General features: G+C 37.9%; 2 protein-coding genes across 10 annotated transcripts in view; both read left to right on the forward strand.

The window, feature by feature from the left end:
• Positions 1 to 6,157, forward strand: part of map2k5 (mitogen-activated protein kinase kinase 5) — a 73,880-nt gene extending 67,723 nt beyond the window's left edge. For both annotated transcript variants that reach the window (XM_067440462.1, XM_067440472.1), the window contains exon 22: positions 3,706 to 6,157. In XM_067440462.1, the coding sequence (XP_067296563.1) occupies positions 3,706 to 3,816 (111 nt within the window). In that variant the 3' untranslated portion in view covers positions 3,817 to 6,157. The remainder of the gene's footprint in view (positions 1 to 3,705) is intronic.
• A 5,040-nt stretch (positions 6,158 to 11,197) lies between these two features.
• Positions 11,198 to 17,744, forward strand: skor1a (SKI family transcriptional corepressor 1a). 8 transcript variants are annotated; one of them, XM_067450815.1, is made up of 9 exons: positions 11,198 to 11,534; positions 12,598 to 14,308; positions 14,947 to 15,028; positions 15,170 to 15,250; positions 15,367 to 15,435; positions 16,036 to 16,110; positions 16,212 to 16,275; positions 16,469 to 16,534; positions 16,904 to 17,744. In XM_067450815.1, the coding sequence occupies exons 2-8, from the start codon at positions 12,608 to 12,610 to the stop codon at positions 16,530 to 16,532; spliced, it is 2,136 nt and encodes a 711-aa protein (XP_067306916.1). In that variant the 5' UTR covers positions 11,198 to 11,534; positions 12,598 to 12,607; the 3' UTR covers positions 16,533 to 16,534; positions 16,904 to 17,744. The 8 variants fall into 8 exon arrangements, with proteins under 8 accessions (XP_067306916.1, XP_067306910.1, XP_067306899.1 ...); XM_067450809.1 differs by having other exon boundaries at positions 16,907 to 17,744; XM_067450770.1 differs by having other exon boundaries at positions 11,199 to 11,534; positions 16,201 to 16,275.
• Positions 17,745 to 18,270: the final 526 nt, after the last annotated feature.

Below are 18,270 nucleotides of genomic sequence, written 5' to 3' on the forward strand. Positions count from 1 at the left end.
GCCATGCCTATCATATGGGTGCTGTTGGTGGTGGAAACGCAAGCCAGATCAGGGTTTATGGTCCCGAATCGTACTGTACTGTACTGTACTGAACCGAACCGTACTGTACCGCTCGGTGGAAACGGGCCATTAGTTGAACTATAAGTGAATAAGACCTACCCTGCAGCTTTTTAATCCAGATAGATGGTCTGTCCCATGGTGACTGCTGAATTAAAAGATCAGCATTTATGAAATCTTAACATCGTCATATACATCGTCCTGTATCCAGTGGGAGCAGGTCGTTAGTATGCAAATCTGAAAAGACCTAGTTATTACTCTGACTTCTTCACCTTCCTTACACTGTCTCCCTCTCTCTCTCTCTCTCTCTCTCTCTCTCTCTCTCTCTCTCTCTCTCTCTCTCTCTCTCTCTCTCTCTCTATCTCTCTCTCTCTCTCTCTCTCTCGTTTTGTCTCGGCTTCAATATCAGCCTCACGCACGCGCACACACACACACACACACACACAATGACACGCATTACGCCGAGCTGTCGCTGTTCTCCAACACATTCTAATGAGGTGATGACCAACCACTTGTTATAATTGCTTTGGACTCCTTTTAATTTTCAAGCTTATTAATCATATGTAGAGTTATTTAAAATTGCATAAATTAATCTTAGATTAAAAAGCCTTTAACAGACTCAAAACAATTAAAGAGAGAGGTGAGATTTCCCCTGGGTTTGGCAGTTTTACTTTAATAGAGAATTCAGGTGATTATCACACTTTGATATAGGGCTGTGATTAATGTAGCCACACTTTTAAATGAGATTTTGTCATTTATTTATTTTTTGTCCACGTGTTGGAGAGGTAAAGCAAGGAGACGATAATGACCTAACTAACAGAGTATTTATACTGCCTCTCCACTCTGCAAGTGTGCTAAGCTAGCAGCAGGTGGGTTAATTAATGGAGGTCCTGTTTCTGGCATGCTCCAGCACGCACACATGCATGGAACAGAGGGACACACAGGTGGTGCGCTTTGTGTGTTTGTGATCCGTCTCGGCACATCCAAACAAGCGGGTGACCATCTAAGATCTGATTTATTTCAGGTCATCCGACACACACCCCTAATGTATGTGTTTGCATTAGTTAGCAGACCAATGTTTGACATTTATTGTTAATGCACTTAAAGAGATAGTCCACACAGAAATACAATTTGTCATCTACTAACCCTCAAATTGTTCCAAATCTGTTTCTTTCTACTGTCGAAGACAAAAGAAGATATTTTAACGAATGTTAGTAACCAGACAGTTGACAGTAGAAAGACATTTGAAAAGTGATTTTTATAACACAACCCAAAAAGTTTTAATAGACCTAACCCCCCAGATATAAAAGTGCCTGAAGTTGCAGGAAAAAAAGTCATCTGTCATCATTTATTCATTACCTCCATCGGAGGGAGTAAAAAAATATAATATGAAAGTTGAAAGCTACGGTCAACTGACTAAAAAGAAGAACTTGAGGGTAAGTAAATGGCAGATTTTTCATTTTTATGCTCTTTAATTTCAGGCACTTTTATGTCGGAAGGGTTGGTTTTATTTAAACATTTTGGGTTTTGTTAAAATACAGCAAGTTTGCCCCTTATCAAGTTTTTTTTGAAAAGTTAGTATACTTTGTTATCAAAGAGATAACAGTGTCTCTAAAGTGCTTGAGAGGAAATTTGAGATATGACATGAGGAAAAAATGTGTGTTATCCTGTAATTGTCAGATTATGCTTATTAAAGTGTGTGTATTTAGGACATAAATGCAAGCCTTAAAAAACATGAAGAGTTTTTCATTTTATTTAAAATGTTATTTCTATGCCAGAGTGTTGTTGAACCATATTACAGGATGACACTGTGGTGGAAATGTTTGTTACTTTCAGGAAGAAAAAAAAAGACACAGTTTCTACTGTGACACATGTACTTGACATTGTTAGTGTTACAATTAGTAGTGTAGTGAAAACACAAAAAAGGGATTTTTAATGGTTCCATAGTATAGAAAACTATATTTAACTTGGCATAGTTGAATAATAAGTGTTCTGTATATACCATGAGTCTCATACACCATTGTTTTCTCTTTCATATTTAAATCTTGTGCTTGGAAAAAGACCACTGAAAAACGGAGGAATCCCAACATAACACAGACTGTGACATAACAGTCGGGATCATTAATATTTACCTCCCCAAATTTGCATATAGCCTACCAGCCCATGTTCTAGGCCAGGTTGCTACACAAGAACAAATAAATTTGTTTGTTTTCTTAAGGTGGCAAGAACAAAGTTAGTTCTGGCCAGGACATTTTATACTTCACAAGAAAAGCAGGTGTTGAACTTCTGGGGAGTCCTGGATTAACTCTGTCCACGTTAAATTTCTGACCAATCACACAATAGTTCTCGGACATCCACAAGAAAAAAAGTTCTGCTCAGATGATTGTCGAGAACAAGCTGCGAGAAGATCTCCTAAATCTGGGCTGCGAGAACTTAAATCATCAGAACTTCTTCTTGCGGGTATTGTGAAGATGAGAACCGTGTAGTGAAAGAAGAACATTCGAATATTCATGCTTGTGGTTGTGCTTGTGCTTTTTGCGATTGTCTTTGCTGAATAACTGCACTTGTATGAGCTACAGAAATGAGCCAATCAGAGCAGAGCTCAACATTATTATTCATCATTCATGACCCTTCCAAATGAGGCAGAAACAGACCATGTCATTCTAGAGACAAATCCTAGGGTTGTAAATGGACATAAACCCGTGCCCATTACCTGAGCCACATACTTTCTATGTAAATATCAAAGAACAATTTAAAATATTGTATCAATGCATCCTATAGCACCTTTAAGAGACTTTATTTCCAAGTTCAAACGAGCCCATAGTTGAAGAATTCTCGCTGGCCTCTTCTGTCAGGTCAGAAAGCAGGCTATCGCTGGGGTCAGACCCTAACCCGAGCGGAGGCAGAGCTGCATTTCACCTCAGCATGTATGGTTGTGGAGCTAGCACCCAGCGTTCGGCTGCCCAGGCTGTGTGATTGATGAGATGGGTGGCTGGTAGAGCCGCCCCGCAGGAGTCGGCAGGACTGCCCTCTCCAGCACTCCAGCACTGAGAGTGATTAACCTCACTGTGGCACAGGCAGAGCTCACCATTAAGAGGACAGAACGATTGATGGTATAGCGTTGTCCTCGTTGAGAGAGAAAGAAGGAAAGAATGAGAGGGGATGATGTGATGGAAGGGGATGAGGAGATCATCAAAGGCGTTGAGTGTACGTCAAATGAACATCAGGTTAAGATAACAGTTGCCGCTTGTTTACTGTTGATACGTTTTTTTTTAGGATGTATCGGATTGTTCAGCTTCAATTTAGCTTTTTTCCTCTTGCAGTTCCTTGTGTATCTCCTCATTAAGGCGTCCTAATGATTTTGCGTTGGGATCACTGTCATTCTATTGTAAGTTAAACTATTTAATACCAAGTACTTAAGAGGCTTTGTGGCTGAGAAATTAGGGTTGATGTGCTCATTTACGCTGCTCAATCTGTCACTTCATCTCAGTAGGCATCACCTTGGCATATCGTATTGCATCAGTCCTTCTATGAACAAGTGAACATAATTGTTGTTCACTCTCCATTGCTAATTTATTTTGCTGTTGTGTGTCATTGAAGATTGGAAATTAAAAATCCTTTATTTATCTGCCTTGTTCTGTTTTTCAGGATCACCCCTTTATCATGCAATATAACGACGGCAACACTGAGGTCGTGTCCATGTGGGTGTGCCGCAGCCTAGAGGACCGCAAAGCCCAGCAGCCACAGAGACTCATGTGAACAGCAGTGGCACAGGGTGGAATTATGGGAGATGGTGTCCACAATTCCTCACTTTATTCTTTCACTGAACCTAGAAACGCAGCAGCTGAACTTGCAGAACTTCCTCCCGTGCTTGAGTTGAATGGTGCACGGTGAGACAACTGCAACCAGTCTAACGCAGATTATGCTAGCATCCTGCACATAAGGATTTTTACCACGTATATTGGTTTGCATTGATGCAAATTTTTCACTTTGTTCTTCTGCAGTGGGTTTCTTTTGACTTTTTGTGCAGATTCCAAAGTAAATGTTTTCACAGAAGATCCTTGCGGGGGGCTGTTGCTCGCTTGACTCCACTTGAGTAAAAAATAGTCTCTGTCTGTACTTAAAGCCACAATCTGGCTTTGCCAAAACATTGTGGGCACGTCATAAATCATCTCGACTTCAGTGAAACATTACAGTTTTCAAATATATGGGGTTGCGTCGAGCATCGCTCCCTGCTGCAGTGCAAGTCATGCTGCTGTTGTTTTAAAAGACACTTTTTGTTGAGTTTCACAAATGGCCTGCCACTTGTGGCGATACCCCATTGAGGTTAGAAAAATGTGATGCCTTGTTACGGTGGAAGGCAGGGGATGGCAGCTTGTGCAGATGAGCTTTTAGATGGTCCAGCAGTAGCCGACTGTAATGCTACATTAGAGGCCAGCAGGTTTCGTTCTTGGCCTCATCCAGCATGAGCCCAATTGTGAACATGATGCAAGTGGTTTATGGGAATTGATTGCTTTGATTCATGCATTAACTAAATCTCCTTTTAAAGTTGGTTTTATGTACTTTTAACTCCGTACGCTACCATTTGAAAGTTCGGGGTCGGTAAGATACATTTTTTTTAAAGAAATTAAATATTTTATTCACCAAGTTCTAAATTGATCAAAAGTTAAAAACTATTTAAGTTTCAAATGCTGTTCTTCTGAACTTTTATCAAAGATTCCGGAAAAAAAGAAGCATGATTTCCTCCTAAATATTAAGCAGCACAACTATTTCAACATTGATGATGTTAATACATGATTTTTGAGCACCAAATCAGCATTTTGAAAGGATTTCTGAAGGATCAAGACTCGTTATGCTGAAAAAACAGCTTTTGCCAACACAGAAATACTTTACATTTTAAAATATACTTAACTAGAAAACAGCCCTTTTACATTGTAATCATATTTTGCAATATTATTTTTACTGTATTTTTTTATTTTTAAAAATAGCAGCCTTGTTAAGCACAAAAAAAATAATTGTTTTTAAAATCTTACTGACCCCAAACTTTTGACCGGTAGCCTAATCTACATGTCAAAGTTTTACAGCTAATCCTACCCGTATTTTATGAGGTGGCTAATTCGTACGATCTCAGTCGCACAAATTTCTATAATTTTTGTTCAATCATACACATTTTATGAGTTGCCTATTCATTTGAATTTGTAGGAATTACCTACCACTAACCCCGCCCCTAAACCTATACATCACTGGGGTTTAGCCAAATCATATGAATGAGGTCGTATGAATTAGCCACGTCATAAAATACATATGAATTGATAATGATTTAGCTTTGGCAAATCTTTCCATTTGGAAAAGAAAATTAACTTATGAAATTAACTTCAGTTGAGAATTTAGATCACATTAGCATATTAGTCTTAAGATATTCCTTCATACATATTAGCACAGCATGATCCGCTGAACTGTTGCAAGAATGGCAATAGTGACTCATAAAACCCCATAACAGAATCTGCTTTTGTCTTGTGCTTCATAAAATATTGAGCAAACTCCCAGTACAACTGTAAGCATCTGAATGAATGTCACTTGACTGATGATTTTATCAAAGCAAATCAGCAACCTCCTTACATTAACCTCACCAAGCCACAACATCCTTGTTTTCTGATATTTTAGTAGCCATTTTAATATCTCATCAGTATTACTTTAAAGTTTTTTTTTAAATGCAAGGTCAACATTTTTTTATTGTGGTTCATCAGTGCCTGTGTCTGTTGAGAAAATGTTTAGAATTATTACACGACACGACTCAACACAGTGGAGTTTTTCTATATAATGATGAATATGTATAGTTATGAAATGTAGTTGTCGCATACCAAAGCCAAATACATTCTATTGTTTTTTTTTTTTTTTTTACTGTATCATGTTATATTATTTGTTGCTCCTTTTTTTCTTAATATGTAGAACTCTCTCAAATTAATGTCTCAGATTATAAAGACAGTTGGCCAAAACAACATCTATAAGGATGAAAAACGAACCATGTGACTACCTAATGCAGTCGAAGTGAGGTTTGCACATAAAAATAACTTTTCTAAATAAAACCTTTCAGATCTAATTGTTTCATTTATCTGCATTTTTAATGTTTCCCTATTTTGCAGGATAATCTAAACTAGATTTTATATGATTTGTGAAGAAAACGTGGTGCTGTTGCTAGAAGCACACCTCTCCAGACCATTTGAGGTATCGTTCATGTCTGAAACGAGTTGTTTTCTCTGAATAAAACTCAGCAGTGCAAGACTGTATGGATTTGACCATGGAATGTAATATAAATGTATTTACATTTGGCTATCTGTATTCTGAAAGCCTGCTTAAGTTATTTATGAGATAAATAATTTAGTATATGGTATTATAAACCTACTTCCATCTTCAAAGACTCTATTTATTTAAACATACTCCTCTGGATTAGGTTTAGTTATATCCCTCAGATGATTAGCATTACATAGTTTACACTTTGTGTGTTTGAAAGGATAGTATTTGATTACACATAATTCATTAGTGGTCATGGGATGCAGTTTTGGTCCAGTGTTTTCCGAGTGTTGGGGTCCGTACAGGATGACTACAATGAGGAGGACAGGAATTTGATACGGAGGTCGGAGTCACTCTCCTCTTCCACATGAGTGCATATTGAACCGGATCAGTGTTAGTGTTCACTTACACAGTCCAACCTTAATGTTTACAATAACACCGTGCATCGGATGTAACATTATGGTGATCAATAGAAGAAGCATAATGAATATCCAGACGGAATGATTTTAGAGAGCATTTGTGTGTGTGTGTGTGTGCGTGCGTGCGTGCGTGCGTGTGTGTATAATATATATATATATATATATATATATATATATATATATATATATATATATATATATATATATATATATATATATATATATATATATATATATATATATATATATACACACACACATACATGGTACCGGTCAAAAGTTTGGAAACATACTTTTATTAAATGTTTATGAAAGAACTCTCTCATGCTTATCCAGCCTGCATTTATTTGATCAAAAATACAGAAAAAAAATGAAATTGTGAAATATTGATTTAAAATGATTTATTTCTGTGATGGTAAAGCTGAATTTTCAGCATCATTGCCCCAGTGCACATGATCCTTCAGAAATCATTCTAATATGCTGATTTGATACTCCATTATTATCAATGTAAACATTTCTGCTATGTGTTGGGAACCTGTGATTTGATATATATATACATACATTTTATTGATAACCCCAGACATGAACATTAGTGTATACTGTCAGAAAATATTTCTATTTTAAATAAATGCTGTTCTTTTTTATACATTTTTATTTCATCAAAGAATCCTGAAGAAAGTTAGCCTGACAAGCCAGACCCACATCAAGATGTTTAAATTAAATCAAATTAAATTTGCTGCCGCTAGGGTGCGTCTAGATTTCTAGGCTAGAAGAAAGTATCATGGGTTATATAAAAAAGCAGCACTACTGTTTTCAACATTGATAATAAAAGCAAATGTTATCAAATCATCATATTCAAATGATTTCTGAAGGATCAGGCGAAACTGAAGACTGGAGGAATGATGCTAAAAATTCAGCTTTGCATCACAGAAATACATTTTTTATGAATTATTTTATTAAGTAGACCTATTTTTTTATTTTCTGTTTTTGTTTTTCTGTTTATTTTTGATCAAATAAATGAAGGCTTGAGCATATATGATCATTCTTTCAAAAACATTAAAAATAGTAGGCTAAGTAATGTATGTTAGGATATATAGGTTCTTCACAAGGTAAGGAACAATTAAGTTAACAATATCAACGATAACTTTAGTTAATGGTCAATGAAAAATATAGCCAAACAATTGGAAGTACTTTTTGTGTCATATGGGGACAAAGGGTCAAACGGCAGTCCAATCAAACTGGACTGCAGGAGAAAGGTCTCGTTAGAGCAGCAGTATATGGGCCCCAGCAGCTAAAGGCCCTCAGTATTCCTCCTCCTTCAGCTGTTGGGGCCCATATACTGCTGCTCTAATGCGACCTTTCTCCTGCAGTCCAGTTTGATTAGCGCGGGGGCCGGACGAGCACTGAAAGACCTGTTCACAGCCATTACCGAGATTCCTTTATCAATGTCTAGTAATTAAAATGTCACCACTTAATTTTCAGGCCATGGTGAACCTCTTGTAGCAATCTTTTCCTAATAAAAACAGTAATCGAAACGCTATTTTCACTCGAAACAAAAAGGTTGCGGCAGGCGACTCGCCGGTGTCAAGGCGACAGAGATCAATATGAGAGAAGCTGATTGATCTCGCGCTAAAGTGAAATTTATTGGGGTCGTGCTTTTATACAGCGCGGATATACCGGTGACTGTAGAACACTGCTTTTCAGCTGATGCGTTTATTAAACCTCTCTTGCTGAATTAGTCTGCCTTTGATTTATGTGCCAATCTTCGCAATGACCTCCAGGACAGGATCTCTTGTTTTTTTTTATAAATCTGAGGTGGTTCTTATCTGAACTTCTTTGTAAAATAAAATTATATATTTGGTTTAAGATACCACCAGATACAAATGTATTGCTTCAGTTAAAGACTTAAAAACGTTTTTTTTTATTGATTGATTTTTTTTATTCAACCTAAAAAAAATCTAATCGCCTTGGAAATAAAGAGTTGCTTGATCTCATATTCATTGCCTTTATTTGTCTAAAACGGCAACCAGAGGGCATCAGTTCAAACTGTCCTGTAAGCGATGATGGCATTAGGGCATTCCTTTAAAAATAACTAGCGGCTGTGCCAGACTCACTCCAAGACATTCATGACAAATTAAAGATAGGTTATAATTTAGCCTATTTCCGTGTGGTATATGGTAAATACTGCTGTTGTAGGCTACTATAGGTCTTATTTCATATCTTCCCACTATTAGCACAACTTCATGTGCAGCTAATTATCTTTTAACAGCATGTAGACTAATATTTATTCCTAATGTCATTTAAAATATCATAGGCCTATGTAGGGAGTTATTTAATGAAGACCTTTAAAAATAATTAAAAAAAAGATTCTTTCATACTCAGCCACTGGCCTATATAAAGTTTCTTTAATTAGTTTACTCGTGCCCGTGTAATATAATAGCGCGTATATTAATGAGCCAATAATGGCATATGTCGTCCTGAAACACAATATTTATCGTATTGATTCAACCGTTATGTAAAAACAATCATTGATTATTTAATAGCATGTCAGAGAGGTTACTAAGCACATCAAGTTTAATATACAAAGTAACCTGGTTGGTACTAAAATGAATAGGGCATAGGCCACCTTTAAATTAATTGAAATGCATTTTTGTTGGATATATTGCAATACTGCGAGGAGGCGCATTATCACGTGAGTTACACATTTTTAAAGGGATATTATTCTGTGTTGATGATGATGGCAGGATGGCTTGTTTAAAGACGGGTGTCGTGTAGCTGTACCTGCTCTGGGAGGATCCAGTCTTGTAGGACATGTGAGCCCCTGTCCATCCGCTATAAACGCTAACAATGCTGCATTGAGTCTGACCACTAAATAATTAACAAGAAAGGAATAATTACAGAATAAAATTGTAATTATTGTTGGGCCAGAACGAAGCTTCTTGGTTGTGAAAGGAGACACGACGAGGCAGATCTGGTTAAAGTTTCCCTTCCTATTAATATTGAATTAGGTTAAGCCGTGGCCCCTTGGTCACAGGACATACTGAGCATCGCTTGACAGATTTTTAAACTTTCCCGTTTGTTTTCAACTCTGATGATATAATTGAACTAAGGCAAACATGGGCTATTCGGTTATTTTCATTCATTTATTTATTTATTGCTCGAATATTTTGAGAATGTTTTTTTTTTTTTTTTATAAAAACGCATCCATTTATCCTACTCGTGTCAAACAGCCTATAATACAACATATCCATAGCCTGCAGTTACATGTTAATGCAAAATACACTTGAGCTCGAAGGCTGTTCTGATGTAATGGCTCTGCTGATGAACCATTCCTCGAAGGCATTTTTTACATTATAAACTAATTGATTCGGGTGTTAACATTTTATATAATTAATTAGACCTACCGTTTAATCAAAGTTCTTTAAAAATAACATATAAGACGATATGTAAATAAAAAAAGGACCGTTGCTGAAATAGTAATTAAAAAAAAAAACATTCAAAATAGGTAAATGAAAAAAAAAACAAGATATAGCCTATCAGTTATTTTGTGAGTTTGTTTTTAATCCAGTGTCTGTCTTTGCAAACCCCCATAAGGGGAAGAAGCGCACCGAAACGCGTGACTGATGATGGTCCCTGACACATCGCCAAAACATTTCTGAGAGAAACAGTTTGAGTAGTGTCGTACTGTTCCAAATAGACAGCACAACTTTACCCGGTTCGATATTGATATCTTTACGTCAAGACATAGTGGGGTTAACTGAAGGGCATTGATCAGGTTTTAAATAGTTAATACGGCCATATAAGGTTGCACCACTTACCTCAGTCCATTGCTCTGATATATCACTGTTTGTACACACTAGCCGCTCTCACTGGCTGGTGTGTTTAACAAATGTGCATCATTCACCGGGAGACATGTGACGTAAAATGTGATGACCGCGAGCTTAATAGCAGTTTAGACTGCATGGCCCGTGGACATGTTGCCTAGAGGAAATGTTCAATGCAAATTCATAATGATATATTGTCGGGTTCCGAAGTGTCACTCAAACATGAACATTATTAAGTTCTAAAATTCATGGTGAACTTATTAGCCTAGTCTTTGAGGAAAAAAGACGCAGGTGTACATGATATGAGTGGTGGGGGTGTGTGTGGAATAAGCATATTGGAGAAATACGCATCATAATTTAGGCTACTGTTGTTCATTGTTATTCACCCTTTATTCATGCGCTATCGTCTATGCGCAAAATCGCTTAAATTACACTAAGCACGTCTATCTATCTATCTATCTATCTATCTATCTATCTATCTATCTATCTATCTATCTATCTATCTATCTATCTATCTATCTATCTATCTATCTATCTATCTATCTATCTATCTATCTATCTATCTAGCAGCTCAATGCAATTGGCAGTGATCTTTGTTTTGGAGTAGTGGAAGTAAACGGTTAATACCAGAATCGGATTTGATCTCAGTGGGTGTGCCTTCTTATTCTTTTTGGCGTGCTCTCTCTTGAAGTAGATCGCGCACAACCTATTAAGAAGAGGCACGAGCTCCGGGACTGCCATGTGGTCACTCAGCTCGCGCTCCCGTCAAAACGCACGAGAGCTGTGTGGGATGGAAACTCTAACGCTGTTTTGAGAGGGAAGACTGTCCAGCCTCGCAGTTGTCTTTACGCACTACAGACGGACGTTTTATCCTCCTTGTTTTAGGCCTGTTAATTTGACGCAACACACACTTGCTCATCTGACTCCTTTTCTTCATAAAAAGGTAGGTTTCTTTTTATATTTAACGCAGTATATTAAGCTGTTCAAAATGTTAATCAGCCTTGTATTTTCTTAAATCAACGCACTTATTATTGTAAAAAATAATCATTTTGGTCTACATTTAACAAAATGATTAGGTAGAAAGTAGCCTGTAATGTTTTAAAATATGCTGATCCTTGATTACGAAAGAGAATTTATAGCACCTAAATCAGGCTATTTAAAATATGACAAATCTAAAGAATATTTATACATGAACATTTAAACATTACGGAGACATAGGAAACGAAACCATGCGTAGGACCGAAATATAACAGCTCCTTGCGCAATGGTTTAATTATAAATGATACAACTTTTATTAACAGATCAAAGTCGAACAACACAGGCTGTGTAATTACACAGAAAGCGGCTTACTGCTTCTTTCCTTGTTGCTAAGCTTATTGGAGTAGCTAAAAGATTCTTCCCTTCTGCCCCTTTGCGTATTAGCGCCGTAAGAGGCCTTTAAGTAATCGCTCCGGCTTCTGAGCCGATTTGGAGACATTAAGCAATGATGCAGTCTCTCTCAGGTCAGAGAGTGCGAGCTTTTATAGATAATGTTATAGCCGTCAAAAAAAAGTATTAATTGTAAATATGAATTAGGCATATATCTGTTAATTAAAAGTGCTAGCTAAAATACTAACTTTACAGTATTTTAGGCTAATAGAATGCTAAAATAATTATTGTAAAAAATACAAAAAACATTTAGGGTATTATATTGCAAAAATAATTATACGAATAATTAAACAAAGTAACTAATTGTAGACAGGAAGGAGACATTTGAGAAAAACAGCCAGTATACTGGCTTTTTGTTTATTTTTTATTTATTTAGCCTTTTTATCGAAATAATGTTGCAGGCATATATTAGCCTATAATAAAAATACTAGTTATAACAAATAACGTGTTTATATTAGGATATCGTGAACATAAAGCACACACGGATAATTCTAGCTAATCTCTCAAGAGTTGCATAAAACTCAACTCCAGTTCTTGAATTGGATTGTAATTTTACATTTCCGACTCGTTCTTCACAGACTTCCAGGAATGGAGTCGATACCCGGTCAGCTTTCTACGGGACGAGATGCTTGCTCTTCCCCCAACTCGAAGCAAGAACTGCAGCCTTATTCTGGCAGCAGCTCGCTGAAGCCAAATCAAGTGAGTGAGACTGCGCTGTACGGAGTGCCCATCGTCTCTTTGGTCATCGACGGCCAGGAAAGACTGTGTCTGGCGCAGATTTCCAACACTTTACTGAAGAACTACAGCTATAACGAAATCCACAACAGACGCGTGGCGCTTGGAATTACGTGTGTGCAGTGCACACCGGTGCAGCTGGAGATCCTGAGGCGCGCGGGGGCCATGCCCATCTCCTCGCGCCGCTGTGGCATGATTACCAAACGCGAGGCCGAGCGCCTCTGCAAATCCTTTCTCGGGGCTCACAACCCTCCCAAATTACCCGAGAATTTTGCCTTCGATGTTTCACACGAGTGCGCCTGGGGCTGCCGAGGAAGCTTCATACCTGCGAGGTACAACAGCTCCAGGGCAAAATGCATCAAGTGCACCTATTGTAATATGTATTTTTCACCCAACAAGTTTATTTTTCACTCGCACCGCACACCTGAGTCTAAATACACACAGCCGGACGCGGCCAATTTTAATTCATGGAGACGCCATCTAAAGCTCACCGACAAAAGTTTGTCTGATGACATTTGTCACGCGTGGGAGGACGTCAAGGCCATGTTTAACGGCGGGAGCCGGAAACGGGCAATGCCGGGGAGTGGATCAGAAATGTCCTCCTCGCTCAAACCGCAGGCCTCTGGTAACATTACGCAGACCACCTCCCCTGACATTCCTCACAAAACTTTGCGCTGCGACGACGACCGTGGTAACCTCAGTTTGTCCAACAGCGTGCGTAACTACCCGGTCATTCCTGTGCCTAGTAAGAGTTTCGGCATGCTCCAGAAGATCCCGCCACCCATCTTCCCGCATCCGTATACTTTCCCAGCATTTGGACTGTGTCAAAAGAAGGATGATGGAGTTGGCGAGCAGAATAAGACTAATGTACCTGGTGTTTTCTGGCCAGGTGCGAAGGACGGTATCTATCCATCGTTCCCCATGTTTTGGCCCACCGCGGGCAGCCTACCGCTCTCGTCTTATCAACCAGCACAACTAAAACCACACACGGAGCTCATGAGTGGCCGGCAAACCGAAGCTGAGATGTCAGAAAGCGAGCGGGGAGGAAACACACCTAGAGACAGTCTGTTCGACACCGAGCGATGCTCCAGCTCGCAGTCCCTAAGGAACGACGAGGACAAATCCGGGGACGAGGCCAGGTCAAGTGAGGGTCAACCCAGCACCCCCAGAAAGTTGAGCTATATTTCTGCGTTCAGACCAGTTGTTAAAGATGCAGAAAGCATAGCCAAGCTCTACGGGAACAGGGACGCGTACAGCGGAGCTCACCCTGGCCATTTGTCGCCGGACTTTGTTAGTGAGAGCTCTAGCTACAGATCAGTCTCTCCGGGTGTGGATAGCGATGAAGAGCCAGATGTCGACGTGGAGACTCACAGAATTCCAGATGATGAGGAGTCTATACAACTTTCCGTGGATGATCGGCAAAGTCCCGTGGGGGAAAACTGTCAAACGCCGCAGCCGGACGATGACCAAACAGCCACTTTCAGTGACGCGGGCTCCCCTGAACAGAAGCAGAACAAGCAGGTGGCAAAGAAGAACGATGCCATTGCTTATGATGTGAGTCACAAAAACTGACATGTTCAATGGTATTAAAATAATAATTAAAACATCAAATAAATATCTACAGCTTAGTGTAAAATGATTTTAAATCAACAAACTGGCAGAGTGAATAAAAAAGTAATTGCTCAGAATGGCACTTGTCTCTTACAGCAGTCTTTCAAATCTAATAGCGAATGATGACGCTTAATTATGAGCATATGGGCTCTACCTTTATACTTTTCTATTTGTGAACACTTTGCAATTTGTGTTGTTATGGATACAGCTCGTTCAAATTCTTTTTATTAATGTAGAGCGATCTAAATAAAAGAACACAGCGGCGCGTAATTATAGTAAATTAAATGTTTAGAATGAATGGTCATTTCTGTCGTCGCCCGAGGGCTATTAGTGCATTGGTTTAAGGGCTCCCCTGTGGTTACTGCACAAATTATTCTCTTTGTCAGCCCATCTGACCGAATTTACCTTGTAATACGAGTAATTTGCCTTGATGTTGCCAAATATTCGTAGATAATTATAAGAGTAGGCTACCATTAAACGCAGTCTGTTATCTGACGCATGGTTGCGTGAGGGGAAAAAAAGAAGAAAATGATGCATAATTGGAGTTGCATTTATTTTTAATGCTTGGATATTTTTTGCAGGTGTACTCAAATGAAAAGGAGGGAGCTCTTCAAAGCACATGTTTGGCCTCTAAACTTCCTCGCGCCGCGCCGGAAACAAATGGTAAGACAATTTAAATAGGTGTATAATTCATATAGCCTAGGCTATAAAATGTAAACGAATTTAATTTGATCGATTTTTAGAACAATTATATTGAATTATGGCCTCTGAATAAATGGCCTGTTAACAAATATTTCCCTTTAGATTCACGCATTTCAACTGACGACGAATGTGAATCACAAAAATCTTGTTTGGACCAAATTAGCGTTAGCAAAGAGAACCTAAGTGAGTAGCAGATATAACAATTGTCATGTTATGTGTTTTTTTTTTTGTGTTTTTTTTTTTACACTAGCATATGGAATTCAGTAACCTATAATAATATCTTTCTTATTTTCTGGCAGGCGACGCTGCATTGAGAAGAACTGGTGACAGATTTAATTTCGAGAAAGACATCGAAAATATGGCGAAAGGTAGGCCTATACAAGAGGAAATATGGACGTTTTCTGGACAATCTTGAGCTGTGATATTCCAATCTAAGCTAAGATGTTAGGGAAATAACACATTTTACACAAAACAACTTGAATATTTACAAATACTCTGACCACCAATATATTTTTATGATTTAAACACAGATGCAACAAGGCACTGTCTTTTTAAAAGGCAAATATATAGGCGAGGCTGTTTTGGTGTAAGGCTACGTTTCCCCCTTTTTGCACGCATTATGCATTTAATAATAAGTGTAGCTAATCTCTACACGGTTGTGTATTACTGAGAGTTGTCCTTGAACTGCAGACGATCCACACTGTCAGGCTCGTTTTCCACACACCCCTCAGGCAACTGTCCTAATTATTTTGCAATGTCATGCTTGAGAACACGGGGACCGTGTGTTTAGCCTTAGTAACCTAAATAGCGCTATTAGACAAGAAAACCAAACAGAGGCGTTGAAAATACATGATCAAAAAATACAGTTCTGAAAAAAGACTAGCATACTCAAAAGCTATTGAGATATGTGTGGTGATTAAAAGTCACAGTGGTATGATAAATGATGGGATTTCTATCGGTTTCCACAGAGGAGCTCCAAAAGCAGCTCTTGGAGCAAGTGGAGTTGAGAAAAAAACTGGAACGGGATTTTCAAAGTTTGAAAGGTAAATAAGAAAGTGGATTTACACACAACATGCTTGTATTTGCTATATCATTTCTTCATTTTATAACTTAATACATGTTGACTCTAACAGATAATTTTCAGGATCAAATGAAGAGGGAACTGTCTTATCGAGAAGAGATGGTCCAGCAGCTGCAGATTGTACGAGGTAATGCATCATTTGCACTATTGAAAAGAAAAGAGGTCCGTTTAGAAAAAGTAACACTTGCATATTTTCAAAAGTACCACTTACATATAATTTTAAAAGAAAATATTAGGTCACACAGGGAATCTAAAACATTCAATAATGTTTGTGACCCACCTCAAAATGATTTATTCATTTTTCTTTTTATTTTATTTAGACACATTGTGCAACGAGTTGGATCAGGAGAGAAAGGCTCGTTATGCAATTCAGCAGAAGCTTAAAGGTAATTTATGAATAAAGGATACAATGCAATATCCGCCATTAAAGTGAAATGAATAAGATTTTTCACATTGTTCTAAGAGGACAGAAATATGCAAGTGCTACTTTTTACTCAAAGTACTTTAAATGCATCAAAATGTGTTTGACTAACTGTAAATTATAGTAGGGTGAATTCAGGTTAAATGGGACACTTTTTCCTAGTCATCTCAATGGCAAAAAGTGTCCCAATATACCTGAATGCACACTACTAATTAGAGAGGAGGATGCATGTGTATCATACGTCATACAGTATTTGGAGAATGATTCAGTAAAAGATTAGCTGTAGATTTCCCTTTTGCTGTGATGCATTGATCTCAATCAACCTTTTCCCTAGAAGCTCACGACGCTCTTCACCATTTCTCCTGCAAAATGCTCACTCCACGCCACTGCACAGGGACCTGCACCTTTAAGCCGCCCCTCTTACCACCTTAACTTAAAGCTGCATCCCAGGATCCCAGTGACATCTGTAAACCTCCCCTAAAGGAATTCTCCATGTACACACTGTTTGAGAGGTTCGAGATATGCACACTGGACACTGAGGACTGCTCAATCACAATCCATCCAAAGTGGCATTTGAACATTCTACTGTGGATGAAAGTGTCTAGGATAACTTAAGGAAAACAAACCAGAGGATTACAATAAACGTTCAAATAATTATACTGTTACTTGTGTAAATAGGTTGATTTTTTTAAACAATACAAATACATAATATGTGGCAATGTGCAATGAACTGTATAATGTGAAGTTTCATAAACTGGAATTGATTATTCTCATTATTTATGTGTTTTTACATGTAATTGTTTTTTTTTTCTTTCTCTAAACAAATTCACTGATGTGCTATCCCAAATTAATTGTATATCATCAATATTAAGCACTTTAAATAAGCAACATTTCAGACCAATCTATCCAAAATAATTAAACCCAAACTTATTGAAAATCAGCTGTACGTCATATTAATGTACAACAAAGCACTTATCCCATATTTCCAAAATAGACAATTGAGAAATACAGCAAATGTTGTAATTTCACATCAACGTGCTCAAACTAAATGTCATAAGACCACTGGATTGTTTCTTTACTTTTTTTTCCTTTTCTTTTTTTGTCGAAAAGAAAATTATCTCTTGGCTCATTCTTCAATAAAAGTTCAATCAAAGCCACAAGTATTGACTCGTGAATTCAAGATATTTCCTCACTTTTAATATTTTTTAATTGTCACAAATGAAATAAAATAGGCCTGTTTAATGCGAAATCCATAAACTCTAGGCCTACTGACCTTACCTGAAATGCATGACTGAAAACGTCAAGGCCTGCATTGCTTCAGGCTACCTTAAGAAAAATAAAATATATAATATAATATTAAACAACAATATTTAAATAGGTTTTCCATGAAAATATAGTTTCTTTCCCAATATTAAAGCTTAATAATTGCCAATAAATATATATTTACCCTACAAACGTGCCAACTGTGTTTTATTATCGTTTTATTTTTACAGAACTGCACACCGCCGCGCAGTAACCCACAGCTGAAACTGAGCCTCGCGTCTATACTATTGTGAAATACAACACTTCCATCTAGTGGAGAAAACTGTTACTGCAGATTCCAGTGTTTATTCAGCGGTCCTTTCGCTTCAATCGTGCACGTATGGTTCTATTTAAAGCGGTCAAACACACGATTCTGTTAAACGGGGTTATGAAACCATG

The sequence above is a fragment of the Pseudorasbora parva genome, chromosome 1, assembly GCF_024679245.1.
Source record: "Pseudorasbora parva isolate DD20220531a chromosome 1, ASM2467924v1, whole genome shotgun sequence".
In the NCBI taxonomy this organism is placed as follows: domain Eukaryota; kingdom Metazoa; phylum Chordata; class Actinopteri; order Cypriniformes; family Gobionidae; genus Pseudorasbora; species Pseudorasbora parva.

Coding starts and splice junctions, on each gene's coding strand:
- skor1a (XM_067450770.1), top strand. CDS start 12,608: ATGGAGTCGATACCCGGTCAGCTTTCTACGGGACGAGATGCTTGCTCT. Junction 15,251..15,366: donor CGTTAGCAAAGAGAACCTAA/GTGAGTAGCAGA, acceptor ATTTTCTGGCAG/GCGACGCTGCATTGAGAAGA. Junction 16,111..16,200: donor GGATTTTCAAAGTTTGAAAG/GTAAATAAGAAA, acceptor TGACTCTAACAG/ATAATTTTCAGGATCAAATG.